Here is a 23,108-nt window from a genome sequence, read left to right as displayed (position 1 = left end):
AGAGAGAGAGAGAGAGAGAGAGAGAGAGAGAGAGAGAGAGAGAGAGAGAGAGAGAGAGAGAGAGAGAGAGAGAGAGAGAGAGAGAGAGAGAGAGAGAGAGAGAGAGAGAGAGAGAGAGAGAGAGAGAGAGAGAGAGAGAGAGAGAGAGAGAGAGAGAGAGAGAGAGAGAGAGAGAGAGCGCACCCACCACCCCCACCACTTCACAAGCCATCAACTCAAGACTAAATGAAGAGTCGCCGGCGTGGCATTTTGATTGGGTTTTTGCTCCCAATTTCCTGGCGAAGAGTCACGCCAGATCACTTTTGGATTAGTCAGCATCATTTCCGGCGAGCCAAGATGGGCAGCGGCGGGCGGCGGGGATCGGGAACTGTCCAATTACAAAAAAGATGATCACTCTGGACTCGGGAACTCACTACATCCTCCCATCACCTGAGATTCAAGCAGCATGCAACATTCCAGCGTCTCACCCTTGACCCCTCGCTTCCCTTACCCCGGACCTGACCACCTGCGAGACTCCTAATTACTGTCTACCTGTTGCTACCTGGCCGGCGATGCGTACCTGTAAAGTGGAGGTTCCCGCGTCTCCAATTTCCTGTAAAATGTTGTGGAGTGCGCGCAAAACTGTCAAGTCAAAAATATCAAACTGTTATTCCGCCGGAGAGCGAGATTTTTTGCTGATTGATTGAATTTCATTAGCAGCGCCTCCTCGGGGAACGTGACCTGAGTAAAGATGAAAGTTGATTACTCACTCACTCACTCATTCCGCTGCAGACCAAATAACGTACACGGAGTTACAGTTTCATTACAGTGGTGGTGGCAGTTGTAGTAGAGGTAGTAATGGTAGTAGTAGTAGTAGTAGAAGTAGTAGTAGTAGTAGAAGTAGTAGTAGTAGTAGTAGTAGTAGTACCAATAAAATGAACAGCCCGGCCACTCTGGCGTCGAACAATTCATCCCACTATCGCCTCACCATAGCCACCACCAGCAGCACTACTTTTTATGGGCGCTTATCGTCCCCTTTACCCCACAAAACACAACACATCCTGTCAACCTTGATTCACACGGTTCCACTTGGCGGCGCACACGGAGCCAGAGACACCCGGTGAGTCTGCATGTTTTATAGCAAAGGAAAACTACATTAAAATTCCGATATGTTTCGATACCCTTAAAACTCACTCTGCCTTCTCTCCCTTCCTCTATCTCTTCTCCTTTCTTACTTACCTTTCTTTCATTTCCTTCTCTCATCCCGTCACACTCTAAGAACTTAACTCTATTTGTCTTGGTTCTTCCTTCTACTCACTCCAAATTCCTTTCCTTCTTCTTCCCATCATTGAATATTCTTACTGCCTTTCCATTCTCACCTCTTCACACCTTCTTATCTTCCCTTCCTCTCTTCTCTTGTTATCGTAAAACCTCCTCCATCCGTTCCCGTCACTAGCTTCCTATTTCTATCTAAATTTTCTTTCCTTTTTTCTCTCTATTTAAAATCTCTTCATAAACTTTCTTCCTTTCCTCATCTACGATTCCTCCATTAATTTATCTTTCATTGGTTTCTAGTCCTTCTCTTTTCCTCTCTCTCTCTCTCTCTCTCTCTCTCTCTCTCTCTCTCTGCTCTTCCTTTCATTTCTCTTTCTCATCACTTCCTTTTCTCTTTCTTCCCTGTCTTTCCCAACCATCTCCCTCTCTCCCTCCCTATATCCTCCGTTCCTCTCTCTCTGTTTATGCCCCAATTTCGTTTTAATCATTACTACTTACACCCTTCATTCCCTGCCATATCTTCCCTCTTCCCCCGTCTGTCTGTCTGTCTCTCTGTCTGTCTGTCTGTCTGTATCGGTTTCTCCGCCCCTCTCCATCACGACCACCCGATTTCGCCACTAGGTCTCGCGCGGGATTAGTTCAGATATGCATTCGCTGCGCCTCGCCACACCCGCCTGGAGCTGCCCGCGTGGCGTATGAGCTCGTCGACGTAGGTGGCGCTGGGGTGGGTATCTTTTATTAATTTTCTAACCTCGAAAACGCCGATCACTCCTTCCATTATACTGATGCGTTCCTGGTATTTCGTTTTGCTCGAGTTCTTTTACTTGTTCCGCTGTGTTATTTTTGTACTATGATTAGAGTGTTCGATTGGTTAAGTCTGACGTGAAAAATGAAAACTGGGGGTAAATTAATGTACTTCACTAACTGGACTTTCAAACACCGTCCTGCTGGTAAGAAATTGGGTGTCAGGAAAAAGATGTCGAAATGTATACAGATAAAAGTGACGCACATTAAAACATAGAAAAGAAAAAAAAAGAAAAACAAAACAGAAAACAAAAGCAACAATAAAACACACACGCACACAAACAAGCCCCCCCCCCCTACAAACACACACAAACACACGCACATACAAAAACAAAATAACAAAAAACAGCAACAACAACTCTACACACAGACGCTTCAACGGAGGTCATGGATAGGTACAAAAAATACAGGTGGGCGCCAATCACGGGGCGCCACACCTTCATTAGCAAAAATAAAGCTAAGGTAGGTTTCTCGAGGGCCGGAAGTCGGTAATTACGCCCAGGTGGTGATGACAGACCAGCAACGCGCCGCTCCTTAAATGGATATACGAAGGAAAAAATGGTTGGTATAAAAAAGCCTCGTCGGAATAATGTGGGTTGTGGCGGAGCATCTGTTGCACCGAAGCAGGAAGTTGAACCAGTATCAAAATATATAAAAAGAATGGTGTTTATGCCCTGAAACTTAATGACCAGATACACGGCAAGCAAAATAATGTCAATCCTGTTTATAAGAAGTTGCAAAATAATCACCAGGTATTATCAACGCAAAAGGAGACGAGTTACAAGTTACATGACGGAAAAAGGCTCGTGTGCCCTGGAGAGATTAAGAGAACCATAAAGAGGAGGAAAAGTTTGTGTAATTCTTGATGATAAAGTTGTGATGTTCGTTTTTGTACCAGTGGAGGCCAGAAAGGAGGCAGGAAAAGAGGGAAGAAAACAGAGATCGAATCATTGTGGCTTTTGACGGGGATGAGAGATGAGACAAAGAAAAACAAGACAAATGATTCGGAATAGATGCAATAGATAAAACAACCTCTAGCATAAAGTACTGATGTTAAGACCTACAACATATTTTTTTACAGTAAAGGAAGCAGCTCGCGGGCAAAACAAATAATATTGAGAAAAATAAGCCCGCTAATCACTGCCACTATAGAAAAGAGTTTAGAAGAGTGGCGTAAAGAGAGGTCAGTTTCGGGAGGAAAGGTGTCACGATACTCTCCTCTTGCACAAAAATATAGAACCTAATCATGTATTCATTAACCCCCTGACTGTGAATTTCCTATTAGAAGACATCACCAAGCTACAGGAATGGAACAAAAAGTGGCTTCTACAATTCAATGAAGAAAAATGTAAAGTCATGCACCTTGGGAGGGAATATCCAGCATACCAATACAACATGGGAAACACTCCAATATCCACCACAGAGGCAGAGAAAGACCTGGGAGTATATATTACCAGGCTACCAGTGAAGGCCAAATCCGTGCCAATCGCAGCGGACGGGTTAACGAAGGTGAATGTATGTGTTTATATGCCCTGTAAGACGACCACATTAAGAACATTGTTACACTGTGTAGCAAAAAAGGAGCAAAGGGCGTCGGGGAGGAAGATAATAAGAAGTTAAAAAAGCCGTCCTCTAGGGCAGGATATTCGATGGAATGCATCACCACACAATTAGACACGCCGGGCCCTGAGACAGTCCCCTTAACGCCCTTAATTAACTTGGTCCTTAGAGCTGAATGAACGAACAGGACGCGCCCCAAAAGGGAATCACAAAGGCCTCTCGAGGTATTTACCGCCGATAAAGACCTGGATCCCTGGCCATTAATTGCTCGGGCTGTGAATTCTCCCCGGTTATTTTCCTTTTTTTTCCTCCTCCATGTTTTAGTGCCATTTTAGATAAATTCCTCGTTTTCCTCCTCAACACTTTTCTTGTTTTTCTCTTCGTTCTATTCTTTGTCTCCTTCAATCCCCTCTAGCACCAGCACCACCATCTCCTCTTCCATCTCCGTGTCCTACTCTTTAATCTCCTAACCTTCTCCTTTTATATTATTATTATTATTATCATTATTATTATTATTATTATTACTATTATTATTATTATTATCATTACTACTTATGTATACATTTTATCGGGCGTGCCAAGCTGGAATCACATTACGTGACTGTTATTCTTTGTGTTTAAAGGATTAAACGCAGACGTAATACTGAAGTAAGCGGTGTCTCGTTTTTGTCGTGCTCAAGGGCACTCTTGGTGTGATACAAGAGTCCAGAGGCTGGGGAAAAAATTAAAGAACATGTGACTCACCAGCACTGGGAATAGTTTGACCATTGCAGCCCAGATCGGCACAAGACAAAGTGGGAAACATTTTGGGATTGCCATTATAATTACTGTAATAATAATAATAACAATAATAATAATAATAATGATAAAAATATTAGGCAGAAGTTTTACCATGCAGACCAATCCACGCACAGTGACGGCACAAAACGGAACAAAGCAAGCTCCAACCGCAGACCAGAAACAATAACAATAACAACACCGGAGACAAAATTACGCAAACGGCAAGCAATTACTCCAAGAACGACACCAACACGAACCAGTGACGCAACCCTCCTTGTCTCAGTGTCCGGCGAGGGGCGGGAGGCGGCGGTCACGTTCGCTGCGTCGCCTTCCGTCCCGTGACTAACGTGTGTCTGAGGTTACCTGAGGAACTTTTTTACTAATTAATGACAACCAGGCGTTACATTACCCACCTGACCCAGATTTGTTATGTGTGTGTTCGGGGGGAGGAAGGTTGGGGAGGGGGGATGCGTGTGCGTGTGCGTGTGTGTGTGTATGTGTGGGGTGGGGGGTGGGGGGTGCGTGTGCGTGTGCGTGCGGGCTAGAACGAAACATTATGAAGAAAAATAGCGGCTTTGTATGTCAATATTTCACGCTGATGTAAGGGCGGAGACCCAAATTATCGCGCATAGCACTGTCCGTAATTCTCCGGGCTCCATAACCTTCCCCATAATGCGCCAGGAACCCCAGACGCGCGGCAGGCGGCTCTTATCCCCGACGGGTCAGCGCGCATCGGGAAATTAACCTTAGATGAAATTACCGCGATTCCTATCTTTTCCCGCGCCACAATAGACGATGAGAAAAAGTCCAATATACGATAATCGACTTTAAAACGAGATGATAATGCAGAGTGGGGAAAAACATGAACCTCAAACACGGAATAGGAAAAAGTGACTGTCAATGAAATGATGCAAAAAGCGGCCGAAGCAAGTTTTCATTACGATATGTATCATTACGACGCGGGTTCATTACTCTCGTTAAGTATGATTAGACGGCCATTGTTACGACTACTACTACTGCTACTACTACTACTACTACTACTACTACTACTACTACTGTTACTGCTACTACAATAACATAAACAGTAACATACGAAAGGACAAATCCGAACACGCTGGCCATGGCTTCGGCGAGGTACAACTCAGGTATTCGTGTTATTCTTTTTTTCACTCCATTTTTTTCTCCTCCTCTCTTGGCGTCGACTCCTCCCCGCGCACCTCCGAGGACTGCAATTTGTAATCTGTATCACCATCTGCGCAATTAGTCGCTGCTTTATCATCCGCGGATAATTATTGACAGAGGGAGAGGGAGGGAAAGGGTGGAGCGGAGGGGAGCGTGCGGGAGGTATAATTCCTTCTCACCTGGCCGGGATGAGGGTCTTCCTTCACCTGTCCCCCGCGCCAGGTAAAAACGCGTGTCAAAGGCCGCGCCGCCATCGTTAACGCCTCCACCTGGGCCGTGATTGTCTGATTCGGTTCTCGCTCTGACGCCATACGTAACTTTGTATAAATTATTTCGGACTTATTTGGCCAAACTTTTCAACTTTTCTTTTAATGTCTTAGAATGTTAGTTATCTGTTTTTGTGCTTAGTTATTCACCTGTATTCACTGTGACTGATTAAATTCTCAGGTGACCTTAAAAAAAATAACTTAAAACTTCCTTTATTAGATTTTCGTATTAGAGTTTCTTGGACATTTCTAACCAATCTTATAACTTAATGGTTTATTCTTCCTTGAGTATAAGAGGAAAAACTCGTTCTGAGATGAAGGATACCGAATAAAAGAAATATCTGCAATATCTAAATACTTGGAGTTAATTTCAGTGACGCTTCGAGAGATCAAGTCATGTTAAGTTTCCCTGAGTCTTCCTCGGGTCCCGGAGTGCCGTGTTCAATAAATGTTAAAGGAAGATTCAACAGGATAACTTGGACATAATTTCTGCAGACGGTCTTCGGTGCCGTGTCCGATACAAGATTTCAGTGAGCATTCAGGAAGGTAACTCTGTGTGCTTCCTTCAAGAGCTCTAAGTGTCGTGTCCGATCAGTAATTCGACAAGATAACTATGAATAATTTCTTCCAAAGTTCAGAAATGTCTCGTTGGGCAGGACGGCTTTAGGAGGTTCAGGAGGCGTTCAAACAGATAACTTCGGCTGATTCTTCAACGATTTCGTAACTGTCGTGTTCAATCGGTAATTTGACAAGATAACGTCCTCTGATTTCGTCCGGAGCTCAGATATGTCTTGTAGGATAGAAGGGTTCCGGGAGCGGTCGAGGGGCGAGGCGTCCACTCAGAAAACGTTAGCAGATTCCTCAACAATTCTTCGGTGAGGAGGTCAATTAATGTCGCTGGATGGATCTAACATATTTTTTTTTATATATTGCTCCCTTTGAACGCTCCGATGTGCCATGTTAGGTAAGAGCTAGCAGGGATCGGTCACACACAAATTTCTACTTGGTTCTTTCACTATTTCTTAGGCGGCGAGTCCAATAGGAATGTCGAAAGAAAGATACAACAAACAAACCTTCTTTTTAATTCGTCTTCCTAAAGTTCCAAAACACAATGTTAAAAATATCCTTGATTCTTTTACTATATACTTAACGTCATGGGAAAAAGAAAACACAAAAGAGAATATGCGTCCAAAAGCTCATTAGCAATTCAAATATATATTTTTTCCTGCTTAAATTTGTAAATATTCATAAATAAGCATTCTATTCCTGCTTAAATTTGTAAATATTCATAAATAAGCATTCTAGGGGAGTTTACACACAGAAAAACTCAGTTAATTCCTTTCTTATGTCTTAAATGTTGCGTTAGGTGTATGAAATAAAGTTAAAAATGAATATAAAAAAAGAAAGACCAGACATAGAGGCGACAAATACAGCGAAGCCTCCGCGGCGACACGAAGACAGGCGCGATAAGGATCTAAACGACACCCATTATCGCGACATTAAATTGGGGGAGCGGGAGGCGGGGAGTCCAATTACCTTGTCGAATAGGCGGCAGATTTACAGCAGGTGAGCAGGAGGCGCTAATAGTGTTACCTGGTGATGATATGCCCCTCGTTACCGGCCGCCATTACCTCAACACCAGATGAATGGTTACTATTAAGGGAGGCAGGGGTCAGGGCGTGGTGGTGGTGGGGGGGGTGGGGGTGGGGGGTTATGGCGGTGGCGATTCTTAGGTTGCGAAATTTATGACCTTCAATGACCGATGTAAATATTGCCAATAAATAATTCTGCCTAATGTGGTTTTATATTATACGCAAAAGCACATGGTGTATGCCCTTCCTTCGTCCTCACACTCACTCACACACACACACACACACACACACACACACACACACGTGCACCAAATAGAACATCTTCCTGAGGGCAAATGGAAAAGGGAAAGGAATAGGGAGGAAGATGAAGATAGAGAGCGAGAGAGAGAGAGAGAGAGAGAGAGAGAGAGAGAGAGAGAGAGAGAGAGAGAGAGAGAGAGAGAGAGAGAGAGAGAGAGAGAGAGAGAGAGAGAGAGAGAGAGAGAGAGAGAGAGAGAGAGAGAGAGAGAGAGAGAGAAAGGCGGAGAAACACAAAATGGGAGTGAGGAGAGGAGGAAGGGAGGGATGGAGGGATGGAGGAAGAATCTTATCTCCGTAGAAGGGCATGTACGGGAGGGGGAGGAGCTGGGAGATAGGTTGGAGGGACGTGAGTGATGTTCCCCTTCCCTCCTCCCCCTCCACACCTCCACAACCTTCCCTCCATCCTCCCTTACCCCTTACACACCTTCCACACCTCCATCCACCTGTTCCTCTTCTCTCCATTTCTTTTTCTCCGTCTTACTTTTCATCAACACCCTTTGCTAACTCCACCCACTGCTTTTTCTCCACTTTTCTTCATCCACATTTATAACTATCCACCTATTTTTCTTCCACTTTTAATCTTCCGTCATACCTCTTACACCTTCCCTTCTTTTCTTCGGTCCATCCACTCCTTACTTCCTACTCCACCTTCATCTTCTTCACCCTCATACTACCAAACAGCTTGTCGTATCATCCACCTTCTTCCCCTTCATCATTTCCTCTCACTACACCCATTCCGGACCTTCAAATGCCCTATTCCCTTTTACTCTACCCTTTCACCTCTTCGACTCTCCTCTTCCTCTCTACCTTCCCTTTCTACTACTCTCCTCACTCCATCTTCTAGTTTCACACCTTCTACATCTCTCTCTTTAGTCACAACCTTAACCAGTCTTTCTATCCTCTCCTATCTCTCTCCCTCATCCTTCAGTGCTTCCTCGTTCATTTCTCTTCCTTTACTGCTTCCCAACCGTCGCCGCCCGAGTCATAAAGCATCATCCCAACATTTCATCACGAGTTTGTTTTCTCACCGCCAGAGCCCCGACAGCAAGATAATTTGAACTTCCACTCCTTTACTTCATTCTTCTTCATCATAAAGCTCTTCTTCTTCGCCTTCCTTTTTCTTTTGCTTCTTCCTCGTCATCGTCTCTCCTCCTCCTCCTCCACCCATCACCATCAATTTTATCACCGGTCACCACCCTCAGAGAATTACCATCATCTCCACTTGGCTTCCACCACCACCACTATCAACACTATCATCACCACCACCGCCACCACTTGCTCCCTCTCAAGATGATACTGAAAGAAAACAAGTACTACAGAATGTTACACTTAAAGGTCGTAAGGGAAAAACGAACTGAAAAAGAGGCGGATGAAATAGGAAATCACTCGCCATCGATCCAGCAAGAAACGAGACAAAGAAGGAAGACGAAGAGAAGGAAAAAACGCAAGCCATAAAGAAATAAAAAGGATCAAAAGGAGAAAGAAAAACCTCAAGCCATGAAGAACTGAAAAGGATGAAAAGGAGAAAGAGAGCACGAAGGGATAAAAATATAATAACAGAGAAAGAATATAAGGAAAAAACGTATTGAAGTGAAGGTTAAAAGATAAAAAAAATACATGAAAACAAGAGAAATAAAGTACATCATCGTAAAACCGTGATAGAGAGAACACCCTGCCGAGCCACCCAGCGCCCCACCTCACCTTTCCTAACCTCTAATTACCTAAGCTCACCTGCCAACCAAGAGTCACTCACCTGGACGCTTCTCAGGGCAACTAATTTAACGCTTCATCCCGGTGTATCCTCAGGTGAATATATAATTACTATGATGCACTTATTACCGCCCGTCTCCAAAGATGCTGGTTATGCCTCCGTCTGTCTGTCTGTTTCTCTCGTCCACATAAATCATAGAAACAGACATAACCCCCCCCCCCCTCCCACACACACACACGCACTCCCACAGGATACGAAGAATAACGAGAGAACGTAAACTACATTGTATTGTAAAGAAAGAACGTGGGAAAAATAAAGCGTTGATGACAAGGAGAATGAGGGAAAATGGAGGAGGACGTGATGGAGGAGGAGAAGGAGGAGGAAGAGGAGGGGGAGGAGGAGGAGGAGGAGGTAACAGCAGCCTCGGCAATACAAAGGGAGTTTATGATCAGGAACGACGAAAAAAATGAGGAGAAAAATAAGATGAAACAGATGTGAAAATGAAGGAGAAAAGAAAGGAGGGAATAAAAAAAGAAGGAGAGGAAGAAGACAGGAAGAAGAAGAAAGAGTGAAGGGAGGTGTGAGAAAAGAAGGAAGAAATGTTTTGTCTGGATGAAGAAAATGAGGATGGAGAGGGGAAGAGGTACACACACACACACACACACACACACACACACACACACACACACACACACACACAAACGCACGTGCGGCTCACCACGCGTTCACCACACTGACCACGCGTACACATTTTAAGTTGTTATTGATGTTGCTGTTGTTCTTGTTTGAGTCGTTATTTTCCTCACCTAATAAGAACTTTTTATTTATTTTTTGCTGTTAAGAAGGCCACGCGCACCCTTGTCCCTATTTTATTTGGCTGTAATTGGGTTGTTTAGTCCACTGGCTCCTCTTATCATCTTATTAGAAGACTATATAACCTGCACTGTAGCTGAGCGAAATATTTAGTATCAGAATTTCCACTTAAGTATCAACATTTTTTACACGAGAAAATGTCAGAGTAATTGCAAAGTCAACATATAATTACCAATGTTGCGGGTAATCAATGAGCGTGTACACGGAACTTTGCTCCTTAAAGACGTGTATATTAATATGATAAAAACATACATCATGAACTGTAATACTAATCCGCAAAAAAAGGGAGCAGGTGGCGGGCGAGCCTCTGTAAATAAAGTTATATATCAACCTAATCTATCAAACGAGCTAACTTAACAATTAACTTTTTTTGGTTTCGCTCCCTCTCTTCCCTCATTTGACTTTGTGGATTGTGTGGATAATGCTTGAAATAAAACCAGAGCACTCTTAGTCTATTTTATTTTACAGCACAGAGAGCAACTAAGAGGCAAGAAAAAGAAAATGTAGAAAAAAAGACCGCTAACTGTTCCTCCCTTATAGCGACAAGTATAGAGTAGCGAAAAGAGAGGTCAACTTCGGGTGGAGAGGTCAAGTCATAGGCAGGAGAAAATACAGACGAAGGAAGGCTCCCGAGTTTACCAGTGAAGGGGATGAAAGAATGGAGTTGCTGGTTAACTCTTGCATAAGGGGTTTGGACAGTATAGGATATTGAGTCTAGTTCTTTTTCCACCACTCAATTTTCCCGTTTTGTTTGTGGTGCTCTCTTCCCTCTTTTGAACTGAACTTAAAATATAGCGTCATCATTACCGGTTTTATTATAAGACATCATATCTAAAAAATCCTATTCAAACCATCATAGTCACTTTTAAACCTGTATTTCGTTGTTGACGTGCCTGCTGCAGTGCATATTAAATGTTCTTTGTCTATACTCTATATGATAACTTAAATTTCTTAGTAGGGGGCTGAGGGAGACTGTGACTGCTCAGAAACTATACATTTCACTGCAAAAAATCTGGAGTTCACTGAAATACTCACTCAACAGAAGAAATAAAAGGATGATGAAGATACTGATTGATTAGTGGTAGTAGTGGAGGAGGAGGAGGAGGAGGAGGAGGAGAACGAGGAGGAGGAAGCGGAGGAAGAGGAGGCAGGGAACGAGAAAGAGGAAAAGGAAGTAAAATAAATAGAAAAAAAACAAAAAAATGACAAAATATAAACGACGAATGTGAAGATGATGACAATGATAATGATGATGACGATGATGATGATGACGACGACAAAGCTCAAAATAACACGGACAAAGGGCGCCGGCAACACCTTTGACAAGGAGCAACCAATAATCGCCTCCCTTCCCTTCGCCTACTAAATTTTGAAAGCAATCTGAACCTGTTTCCATGAAGCGACGCACGAGTTCCATTTAGCGAAGTGCTGTTTTAACCTAAGGTGCTGAAGGCGACTAATTGTGTGTGTGTGTGTGTGTGTGTGTGTATGTGTGTGTGTGTGTGTGTGTGTGTTGCGATCATAGTTCCCCAGGTAGGTTGTGCTTGGGAAAAAAAACTATTTGCTTGAGAGAGAGAGAGAGAGAGAGAGAGAGAGAGAGAGAGAGAGAGAGAGAGAGAGAGAGAGAGAGAGAGAGAGAGAGAGAGAGAGAGAGAGAGAGAGAGAGAGAGAGAGAGAGAGAGAGAGAGAGATGTGCAGTCAGACATCATAAGAAATTGCAATATCCATTAATAACATGCAGATATGAAACAGAGGCAGAATATTATGCAACATCCATATTCTAAGATTGCTCCTGTTCCAATCTTGAGATGCGGGACGCGGCGAGTGCAAGAAATTACATAGGAGGAAATGGCCGAAGCTTTTTACTCTGTTATCTTGGCGGAGAATCTTGAAATTAGCTTCCTGGTTTTCAACACCTTGGCCTATTCTTGATTTTTTTTTTCATTATAATCTGAATACCTCTTTTTTATTCTTCACTCTGCTCCCCTTCCTCCTCCTCCTACTCTGTCTCCTCCTTCTCCTGCCTCTCCTCTTCTTCCTCCTCTCCTTAGCGGCCGGGTCGTGATAAACAGACAAGTGAACAAATATACCGAGTCTCTATTCTTGATTTTTTGTCATTATAATCTGAATACCTCTCTTTTCTTCTTCGTTTTGCTCCCCTTTCTCCTCCTACTCTGTCTCCTCCTTCTCCTGCTTCTCCTCTTCTTCCTCCTCTTCTTAGGGGCCGGGTCGGGATAAACAGTCCAGTGAACAAATATACCGAGTCTCTAATTTCGCCTCGTTCATCACGTTTTATTGTTTTCCTTGCATTTCCTCGGCCGGCCGCTGCTTGGCCGGCGCTAGATTGTATACAATTAAATAATCTTACAGTCACCTCGGCCGACTTTATGCACAAGTTGCCCTCATGATGTTTTAATAAGGTCCCGGTGACTCTCCCCCGCCCTCTTTGCCTCAGCTTAAGGAAGACAGATTTCGATTTGCTTTGATTTTCTTGTAGTTGTTGAATCCTCGCTGGAGCCGAAAGCGATTCTTATGCTGACCACAGAAGAAACCGACATGCGAATGTTAGCAAAATGAAAATTTGATTAGGTTCAGGCACTTTTTTTCACTTATGCCAAAACTTTTTATTAAGGAAAATTATTGTGAGCCTTTCATTCCCTCTGACATGGATTAAAAAACGTTTTGTAGATTTTTTTTATATATAATAATAATGATGCACCTATTAATGCTGGTAAACAAGTTATAGGTCGTTAACAGTGTGAAATAATATTATGATTAGTTTGTTATCTGAATATAGTGTTAGAAAAATGCTTGTTTATGTTTACTATTAATGAAAAAGTAATCCTGAGCACGATGATGAAACTGACAGTGAAAACTATGCCCGTGTTGTTTCATAATTTAATGAAGTTGAAAGGTTTATAAAAATTCCTCCACTTAAAACACTTGCCTGCACAATTCCAGAGCGACATGCGGCTCCGTTAAACACCTGAAATTGTCTGGCGAATGACTGAAACAAGACAACAACACTGATTTTCTCTTATGCGGCAAACATTTTCCTTCCCTGTGATGTATATGGACGGCATTGTTATTGCTTTCTACGAGTACTTACTAAGGCGTCTAATTGTTCAGGGCTCGAAGGGGATTAGGCAAAACCATTGTGCATGTGGAGAACAAAACGGGGTAAGAGAACAACGACTTAAATGGACGCTGCTATTGCTTTCTGCTTACAACGGCGTCTGATTCTTTAAAGCTTACCGGCAATTAGGGCAGAGCGAGTGTCCAGGTGACGAAGAAAACGCAGCCAGGCGGTGACGGTGTGACACGGCGGGCGGCAGGTGAGGCGGGAGTACGTCACCTGGTGCTGGCTTAGTTGGGCCCGGTGACGCAGGTGACCATTAGCACGTCACGCTCCCACAGGTAACGTTCGTAATGCAGACTGCAAGAAACGCAAACATCCTACACTAATTGAGCGCCGTAACTTAAGGGAACCGACAATTACGTGCACATAAAGTCGCCACGTCACCACTAATACACATGCCCGCAGACCTTAAGCCTCCAGGGAGGACAGCAGGGCAGGAGGACCAGGAGTAAGGCCAAAAACTAGACCAAGATAAGCAGACCGAATCCAAGATAGAGATCCAAGGTACAGTGGATACCAGAACGCAGTACAAGCCTCAGAGATTCCATCCAGCTTCCACTTAACCTTTTCGTATCCACTCAAGTCATGTATGTACCTTCGTTCTCCAAGAGAGGAGAAAGAAGTAAAGGAGAAACAGTCAACAGATGAAAGAAGGAAATACACGAAATTTTCTTTGCAGACCCCAAACACCATTTTGGAAATATATATGATTTTGCATTGTAAAAATTATCTATATCTATCTTTTTATCTATCTATCTGTCTGTCAATAAATACATATAAGAAAAATCATCTTGCTGAAGTGAATTTCTCAAGCAGAAAAGACGACTAAAGTTAAAGCTTTGGTATATAAAATATTTAAAGAAATATTTTTACAGTACTGCGAATAAATAAACATGAAAAGAGCACAAAAAACTGTTACGTCAAACTTAAGTCAGCTTTGAATTTTATGTGTAAATCTAGGGTTGCTATAAGTGTTATTGTTTCAATAATTTCAGTTACTTACTCGTAATTATATAAACCTGATATAAAAAAGTTAATTGCGTACATACATCTGAGGAACGTGGCGACACCCTGCTGGAAAAGAGGCAGAAGATAAAGGTGTGGTAAACATCCCCGTGCATAATGGTAATTGCCGGACCTATCAGTAAATTAGACAGAAAGAACAGAGTCAGAGATTGCAATATTCAAACACATGGAAGTAATTTTTTACCATTTAATTCAAAGGTGTTCTAATGACATTTGTTTTGTTGTTTTCATTTAGAGCGATGGAGGTCTACATGTTCGGGAAAAAAATATATCAACCATGCATCATCGGAAAATAAATATTGTCTCTTCGGTAAGAGTTATTAATTAGAAGCCATAAATTGCGTACAGACAAAGTAGTGGAGTAAGCACCTGAGAACACCTGTCGACTGCTAATTGGTCTCGCTACCTTGAAGAATTACCTTTATCTAAAGTTAAACTCCTTTAAATCACGAGAGAGAGAGAGAGAGAGAGAGAGAGAGTTTAAATTAAGTGTGTGTGTGTGTGTGTGTGTGTGTGTGTGTGTTTAGTAAGTCGTGTGCATTAAAAAAAAAGTCTGTCGATACATAATACAATGCAAGTCACGTCGATAGCATCTTGACCCCATTCATACGACAGATGCCACACACACAAAAAAAAAGACGAACAAACAAAAATAAAGTATAAAAAAATCTACTACAAATAAAAAGAAACTGTGAAAAGCAAAACGGAGTACGAAAAAGAAATCAGAACAAAACAACATATCATCTTAAACAAAAAGAAGAGAAAACTCCACGCCCTTTTTCAAGCGTCAGGAGCCCGCTCATAAGACTATTAGGTAAAGTTAGTTACTGCCGCAAACTAAGGGGTTCCAAGACGCTAAATGGGGAGTTTTAAGGCCGCGCTGTGCAATAAATAGTGAGCTTAAGGTCTCGCCGCTGTAATTATTGTGTTAATGAGTTTTAATTAGTCATACTTCCTGGCAGGTTGGGCCGTGATACCTGTGTGTGTGAAACGGGGGGGAGGGGGGGGGGGAGAGAGAGAGAGAGAGAGAGAGAGAGAGAGAGAGAGAGAGAGAGAGAGAGAGAGAGAGAGAGAGAGAGAGAGAGAGAGAGAGAGAGAGAGAGAGAGAGAGAGAGAGAGAGTGTGTGTGTGTGTGTGTGTGTGTGTGTGTGTGTGTGTGTGTGTGTGTGTGTGTGTGTGTGTGTGTGTGATTTAATGGTCCACAACTCAGGACATATCTCCTTCCTTGTAATAAATCCTAACATACTTAAGACTAATTTCTATTAATAAAACACAACAATATTTAACAAGCTTCTTAAGTTTAGTATATTAATGTTGAGGACTAATAAACTAACCCGCGATAAACATTTTGAAGTCAGAAAGAAACTACATGTACATTGGGAGGGATAACAATCAACCATAACAAGTGGAAAAATATAAAGGAAGTATTAATTAAACAAAGTACTTTCCTAGAGAGCCTGTCCTCGCTTCATTAACTTTTGGTTCATTACTTTGCTTCTGAATACTAAAAAATAATCATTCTTCTAGCTACACAAACATCGAACATCAACGTCAACATGAACTATAATCCTAACCAATAGAAAATACTAACTAGACAATGATTTTCAACGTTGAGTTTATTCTGCATCGAACATAAACACTGGTCTTTAAATGGCTACTGTTTTAGTGCAGTAGACAGAAAGTGTAAATTGAAGAACACCAAATTTGCCGACCGCGCCCTTAAAAAAAGAACAATTACAAGAGTTCCCCTGACTAGATAGGCATAAAAGTAAAGAAAAAAAAGGATATCAACAACAAACACACACGCGAACCATAACTAGTAAAAACACTGGAGGAGTTTATTGCCGCAGATAAGTGTTTTAAAGAATATCCCAACACGACTCTCACTAAAAGAATATATGCTAACAACACCCTGGGAACCGCACCTACGTAGACCAGATCCAAAACAAGCGAGAGATTTGTTGCCGCATCATATCAGACAAACGCTTACGAGTTGGTTAAGAGTAAATGATCCTCGGCAACAACTGCTCAGCGATTCCCTGTGTTACTATTCTGAAGGCTAAAATGGAGGATGAGGAGAAGGGTAAGGAGGAGGAAGATGAGGATAAGGATTAGAAGGATGATGAGGATGATGATGAAAAGAGAGGAATAGGGGAAAACGGAAGATGAGAGAAGTACCAGAAGTCAAAGAAGAATTAGAGGAAAATGAAGAATATAGAAGAAGAAGAAGAAGAAAAACAGGAAAGAAAGAAGAAAAGGAAAAGAAAAAGAAAAAAAGAAGAAAAAAGAAGAAAAAAAGGGAGACACAAAGAATATAAAGTACAACAAAAAGAACAAAAACAAGACCTACATAGAGAGGATTAGGAGTAAGAGGTGGAGGAGGAGGAGCAGGAGGAGACAGGGCAGGGCGGATCAATGGAGTGGGGAGGAACACCTGACAGGGAACACCTCTTCGCCGCTCACCTGATGACGCACCTTGATAATTGCCCGACACGACAGCCTCGCTACAAAAACAAAGGGCTAAACAAACCTTATGAGTCCGGAGACAAATGGCGGGACGGACGAGACGCAGCGTTTATGTCGTCTCTCGCTTCCATTGGCGAGTTTACGAGCCTTGATCCGCGGCTCCTGAATGCTTCGTGGCCCGCAAGAGAAGGACGAAGAAGAGGAGGAGGGTTGGATCTCTTGCCTCTGCCGCTGCTCCTCCTGTGATCGTGTGTCGCTACTGTTGCTGTGATTGTCTTTTTGCGGCGTGTCGTAGGTGTAAGGTGGTTTGAGTTACTTTATATGTTCTTGAGGAGTGTTTTTGAGTTGTCTTTTTATGCATACATCGCCTATTCAACTCTATCTCAACACGCCCTTCTATCTGCTGCTTTTTATATCCCTGTTTATTATACTTACTCGCCTATTTGTCTTTACGCTGAGGCACTAAGTCATATATTTTTTAACCCTGCCATTATCTTTTAGCATAATTCGTGTCCTTTCTCCTTTATGCGATCTAACAACTCTGACTCACCATCGATCTTGCTTCTGTAATATCAACGCTGATAGATCTATACACGTGAGTCTATCAATTAGCTTATTCTCTTTATATGTGACAAGGATTCTGTTCTCTGAGTGTCGTCCTCCATAACTATCTCGACATCTCTTCAGTATTTAGTTAAGAAGCTTACACGTGCTTTTGCGATGCTGCCGGCGAGACTCACGGCCGAGTGTTAGTAAGCATTCCAGGTAAACTCTTGCTATCAATACCCAATCGAGGCAACAGCGGTCACAGTGTTTGAAGGCGAACACTGGAGAAGCGGAGTAATACAGCTTAACAGGTGTGGGTAGTCACTGGAACATGTTATAGCCACGCCAGGAATGACATGGTGGTCTTACACAACAGATATAGGTCATAAAGGAAGGGCGAGGATGTGTGTGTAATAGATGTGGGATAGATAGTGAGAGAGAGAGAGAGAGAGAGAGAGAGAGAGAGAGAGAGAGAGAGAGAGAGAGAGAGAGAGAGAGAGAGAGAGAGAGAGAGAGAGAGAGAGAGAGAGAGAGAGAGAGAGAGAGAGAGAGAGAGAGAGAGAGAGAGAGAGAGAGAGAGAGAGAGAGAGAGAGAGAAATAAAAACGAAACAAAGTATGAACCAGAGGAAGGAGTAAGAGGAGGTAAAGGAGGAGCAAAAAGAGGAGGAGGAGGAAGAAGAGGAGGGAGGGACAGGTGGGAGGGGCCATTACAGGTGAGTCTGCCAGGTAATCACGAGGTATTCAGGTTGTGTCAATTATCTAATCATCAAGGCGAGTTATGCAGACGGCAGCTGATGATGTTTTAATTAAGGTGTGATGAAGCACGATTACCTGCCCGCTCATTTATCTATTTATGTTTCCAGGTAAATAATTAGCATGTCCGACTCATTAAAATAAACTTTAAATATTATCCTCTCTCTCTCTCTCTCTCTCTCTCTCTCTCTCTAATGAAAGATGCCAGTTCAGGTTTGTTAGTGTTTTCAATATATCACAACAGCCCTTTTGCGTAGACATAAGATAATATAAGACACATAATTTTTCTTCTTCTCTCTTACACAATCTAATTATGCCACTGATAAACCACAAAGTTCTCAAAGTCATTTAGGCACCCTTAGGGGTAGATAACTGCTCCATTGTACTATAAATGAAGGTTTAATTTAGTTTGTCCTTTTATTTAACATTACTTAACTATTAATCCTTAATGTTTCAGCTTCAAGTGTTGTCGTTATGAAGTGGAATTTAACGTAGTAACATTTTCTGAGGTTCAAGGAAAGTTTTGGAAAAGTAGGAGGAAAACGAGCTGAAGGAAGAAGAGAAGGGAAGATGATAGGTGGAAGAGAAGAGAAGAGAAGAGAAGAAGAGAGAGAGAGAGAGAGAGAGAGAGAGAGAGAGAGAGAGAGAGAGAGAGAGAGAGAGAGAGAGAGAGAGAGAGAGAGAGAGAGAGAGAGAGAGAGAGAGAGAGAGAGAGAGAGAGAGAGAGAGAGAGAGAGAGAGAGAGAGAGAGAGAGAGAGAGAGAGAGAGAGAGAGAGAGAGAGAGAGAGAGAGAGAGAGAGAGAGAGAGAGAGAGAGAGAGAGATGGGGGGATTAGGTTTGAAAATATTAAGCTGAAAATACTACCTTAGCAAAAATACGTTTGTTTAGAACTGATACTCATGTCAAATTTTCATTACTTAAACAGCTTCAGGATGATTACTTCATAATAAGATAAGTGAATGGACCAGGAAGTCTTAAATCAAGCTACTTATCATAGGATTAACGATATTCCTTGTTAATCTAAATTATATTATGAGGAATATATTTTATCCCAGGTTTTTATTTAAATATTCTATACAAAACAGTTTCTTGAATGTCCTTAAATGTGTTCTTAATTTCATGGCATATTTATATTATGTTCTTGCCCACAAAACAATACTTGGAGGAACTATACAGCACAGCCTGGCCGACGACTGTCAATTTCCGTGACGCCCCGCCCCTTCCCTGCAACTTGATTCTCTGAAATTTCTCTTCATTAACGAACACGCCGCCGTCTGCGCCCAACACCCGTGCACAGACACACGACAGACGCTCCTCTGGGATGTTATATTGCCATTTGTCGGTATTAAGTATAAACATATAGTACGGGAAAGTAATTGCAAATATGAACAGTTTTGTAGTTCCCATTTTGTATGAAGATTTTCAAATCAATATTTTTTCTTAGAATTGGTTAAGTTTACGTTCATTTCATAAACTGCTTTTCTTATTTATATATAAATATTACACAAAGTAACTTTAACAGGTCGACATATAATCAGCAAATATTTTACAGGAAAAGAAAAGGAAGAAAATAGATAGAGAGGTTAATGAATGAGCCAGACGCGAATACACGACAAAAAAGGAGGAAAACTCGGAGGAAATTGTGCAGAGGAATGGCGGGAAAACTGTTCTTGGAAAGAAACAAGGAAAATTAGAAAGAAAATAACTGTTGGATCTTAAACAGAGCACTTAGGTGAGAAAACACAAAAAAAGAAATAGGAAGAACCAAGAAGCAAGGAAAATACTAAAGAAATAATCTTCAGTAGGAAAAACGCGAGGAAAACTGAAGTAAATTGTATCAGCAAGGGAGGGAAGAGATAACAGGAAGATTAGGAGGAGGGCAGAGCGGAAGAGGCGTTAAGATAGACGAGCGGGGGGAGAGGATGAACGTAATACACACAGCCAAGGAGTACGAGGGGCGGGGGGTGGCGGTCACGATACCTGTACAGCGGCGAGATAAACGACCCAACATAACCATCACACGTTTATGAATCTTGCCCACCTGTTCATTACGCAGAATCAATACACGACCTGAACTCTATTTTCGTCCCCCTGTCTCACCTGTCCCGTAGTGGTGGGCCATGATGAGTTACCTGGAGGAAAATTAATTGATAACACGACCTTTGCCTCTTACAGAATTTGGGAGAAGTGAAGGAAACGGGTGTAAAATAAAGGAAAGTTAAGGTCCACGGTGTGACGTCTAAGGAGATGAACGATGCTACTATGTAAGAATTAAATGAAGGTCGAGATAACGAAGTGATTTGGGCAGAACGGAGAGTAGTCGGGAAGATTGCTGAAAAATACACCGAGGAGAGATTTAATCTGTCAAAATATAGGGTAAGGCTTTTCCGAAGAGAGAGAGAGAGAGAGAGAGAGAGAGAGAGAGAGAGAGAGAGAGAGAGAGAGAGAGAGAGAGAGAGAGAGAGAGAGAGAGAGAGAGAGAGAGAGAGAGAGAGAGAGAGAGAGAGAGAGAGAGAGAGAGAGAGAGAGAGAGAAACAATGAGGTAAGAACACAGACAGACAGACAGACAAAAAGGAAAAGAAGGAGAGGAACGAGAAGAAAAAGGGAAAAAAAGCACAAAAAAGGAAAAAGAAAGAAAACACCTATCTCGGAAAAGCTTCAGTTTAAGTAGTATTTACACACCGGAGCCGCCAAAGCCTGAGCCAAGCATCATCATCAGACGGGTATATTAACGCTTCACCGCTCACCTGACACACCTCACCCGCTCCCCTTCTCTCCTCCCCTACCCTCCACCAGCACCCAGACGCTGTGAAGGGCGCACGGACTCGTCTTTTCCCCGACGTGAGTGATGAATGGCGTCTCCGTGGCGAGGTGAGGAGAGTCGCGCCTCTCTGTAAAGGCTTTGGCTCTGTTTATAGTATTTGTTTCCTTTAAAGAAGCCGGTGATTAAAAGGTGAAGACATAAAGAAACACTTAATGCATACGAAAACATGAGGCGAATTTACAGACTTGTTCACGTTGTCACAAATTTGAAATAACAATTGTAAGAAAATTCAGACTAGAATGATTGATGAGAAGTAACCAAGGATTCGGTAATATATTTTACGCCCTTCACACACGAAAAAACAAAAAGTAAAAATAAATAAATAAATAAATAAGTATTATATATATATACACACATGAAGGATTGAGGGAGGTATAGCAAGCAGTTACCATAGCCGAGGGCCACGGGAAGCGTTTTGTGTCCGGGGCGGTGCGGGCGGGCAAGGGGCGGGGTGGGCGGGCGGGCAAGGGGCGAGGCGGAGAGGAGGAGGGCGGCGGAGGGAAGGTCATCGTAAGGGTGGGTGAGAGGTCGTGTCGGCGGAGTCATCTCATCAGGGAAGGGAGGTGATGCCCGGCGTGATACGAGGCATGATATGGCTGGGATGGTTCTTTGCAGCAGGGGAGAAGACGAGGGCTAAAAAAACACTAAGTATATATATTCGTAACACATTCTCCGAGGAATGCGCCCGGTCCTCTTTTTACCCGAACGGTCCGGTTGCGAGTCGTTTTCTTCAATATTATGAACCTACTGCAGAGTTCAAACAGCCATGAGCGGTCCTGAACTGGCTCCCCATGCCCGCGGCGAGGGCTGGGGCGGCGCGGCGGGTCACTCAGACAGGTGGAAGTGCTAATTAGGGACTACTCGATCCAGGTGTTGGACTGGCCAGCCTTTCCAGCTTTAGTGACTTGGCTGCTATAAGTTATGTTAGGTTCTGCAGACTTTGGATATAATCAATGCGGGTGAATAATACGACAAAAAAAGATAAGTTCGTGTTCAAGTTTTTGTTTCTCTGTGTCTTTAACCTTCATTTTCGGGATCGTTTTCTGAGCCTCGCGTTCTTCGCCTCTATTCTTTTCTTCACTATCTATTTTACTGCACGCTCTCCTATTCATATATATTTTGTTGTTTAAAGTTATCGCGCTCTTCTTCTCTATCCCACATTTTACACATTTTTATTCGTATCCATTGTTTTATCTGGGCCGGCCTCACCACGCGTTTTGTTGGGCCTCTATCTCACCTGTCCCGGCCCCTCACCTGCTCCCCCTCGCCTGTTCTGTAATCATCATCCACTTTGCACTTAGCTTCATCAAGTACATAATCACATCGTTAATTGCCATGTACATTTTCCGCCTCGGAGTTAATTTTCGGCGTCCTTAATGCTCCTGTGTTCTTACCTGTTACCTGCCTGCTTATGAACGTACTTTTTCACGTGCGCTTCGGCCCCGACGTGCACTGCCCACCTTGTACTTAGTCCCTTTTGTACCTGACCGCTCTATATCTCAGCTGTCGGGGTAATCTCTTAGAACTAATTATACAAGGCATTTCTCTCTGTAACTATCATCTCTGGTAGGCTAAAATTAAAAGACGGCTTCTGCCATTAGTGTCGTGTAAGTGAGTGTACTTTTTAATGGGTGTGCTTGGAGTCATTAAAAGCCAGGAAGGGGGGATGGGATTCATATTTTTCATGGGCTGGAGTCCGCCATATTATTCTTCTCTCATATATCACCCCGCTGATTATCAAGGAAAATGGCAGAGGCGATTTGTTTTCGTGCTCAAAACAAAAGAATGTAATAACTTCATCCGCTTAGCCCTCGGCCCGAAGTTGAATATTTTACTGACGGGAATTTTAACTCGAGGAACGGTGAAAGAGGAAGAGGAGGAGGAGGAGGAAGTGGAGGAGGAGGAGGAGGAGGAGGAGGAGGAGGAGGAGGAGGAGGAGGAGGAGGAGGAGGAGGAGGAGGAGGAGGAGGAGGAGGAGGGTGAAGAAGAGACAAATGGCCCGACAGACAGGTGTGCGGCGGAGAGGACA

At 42.9% G+C, this 23,108-nt stretch overlaps 1 protein-coding gene across 1 annotated transcript in view; it reads right to left on the bottom strand.

Annotated features, from left to right (window-relative positions):
- The window catches only part of LOC126991678 (uncharacterized), a 64,560-nt gene extending 42,935 nt beyond the window's left edge, over positions 1-21,625 (bottom strand). The window contains exon 1 of the mRNA XM_050850390.1: positions 21,469-21,625. Within this exon, the coding sequence (XP_050706347.1) occupies positions 21,469-21,625 (157 nt within the window). The remainder of the gene's footprint in view (positions 1-21,468) is intronic.
- Between the last annotated feature and the right edge of the window lie 1,483 nt (positions 21,626-23,108).

This window comes from Eriocheir sinensis, chromosome 7 (assembly GCF_024679095.1).
Source record: "Eriocheir sinensis breed Jianghai 21 chromosome 7, ASM2467909v1, whole genome shotgun sequence".
Lineage (NCBI taxonomy): Eukaryota > Metazoa > Arthropoda > Malacostraca > Decapoda > Varunidae > Eriocheir > Eriocheir sinensis.
This window is presented reverse-complemented; position numbering and strand designations above follow the sequence as displayed.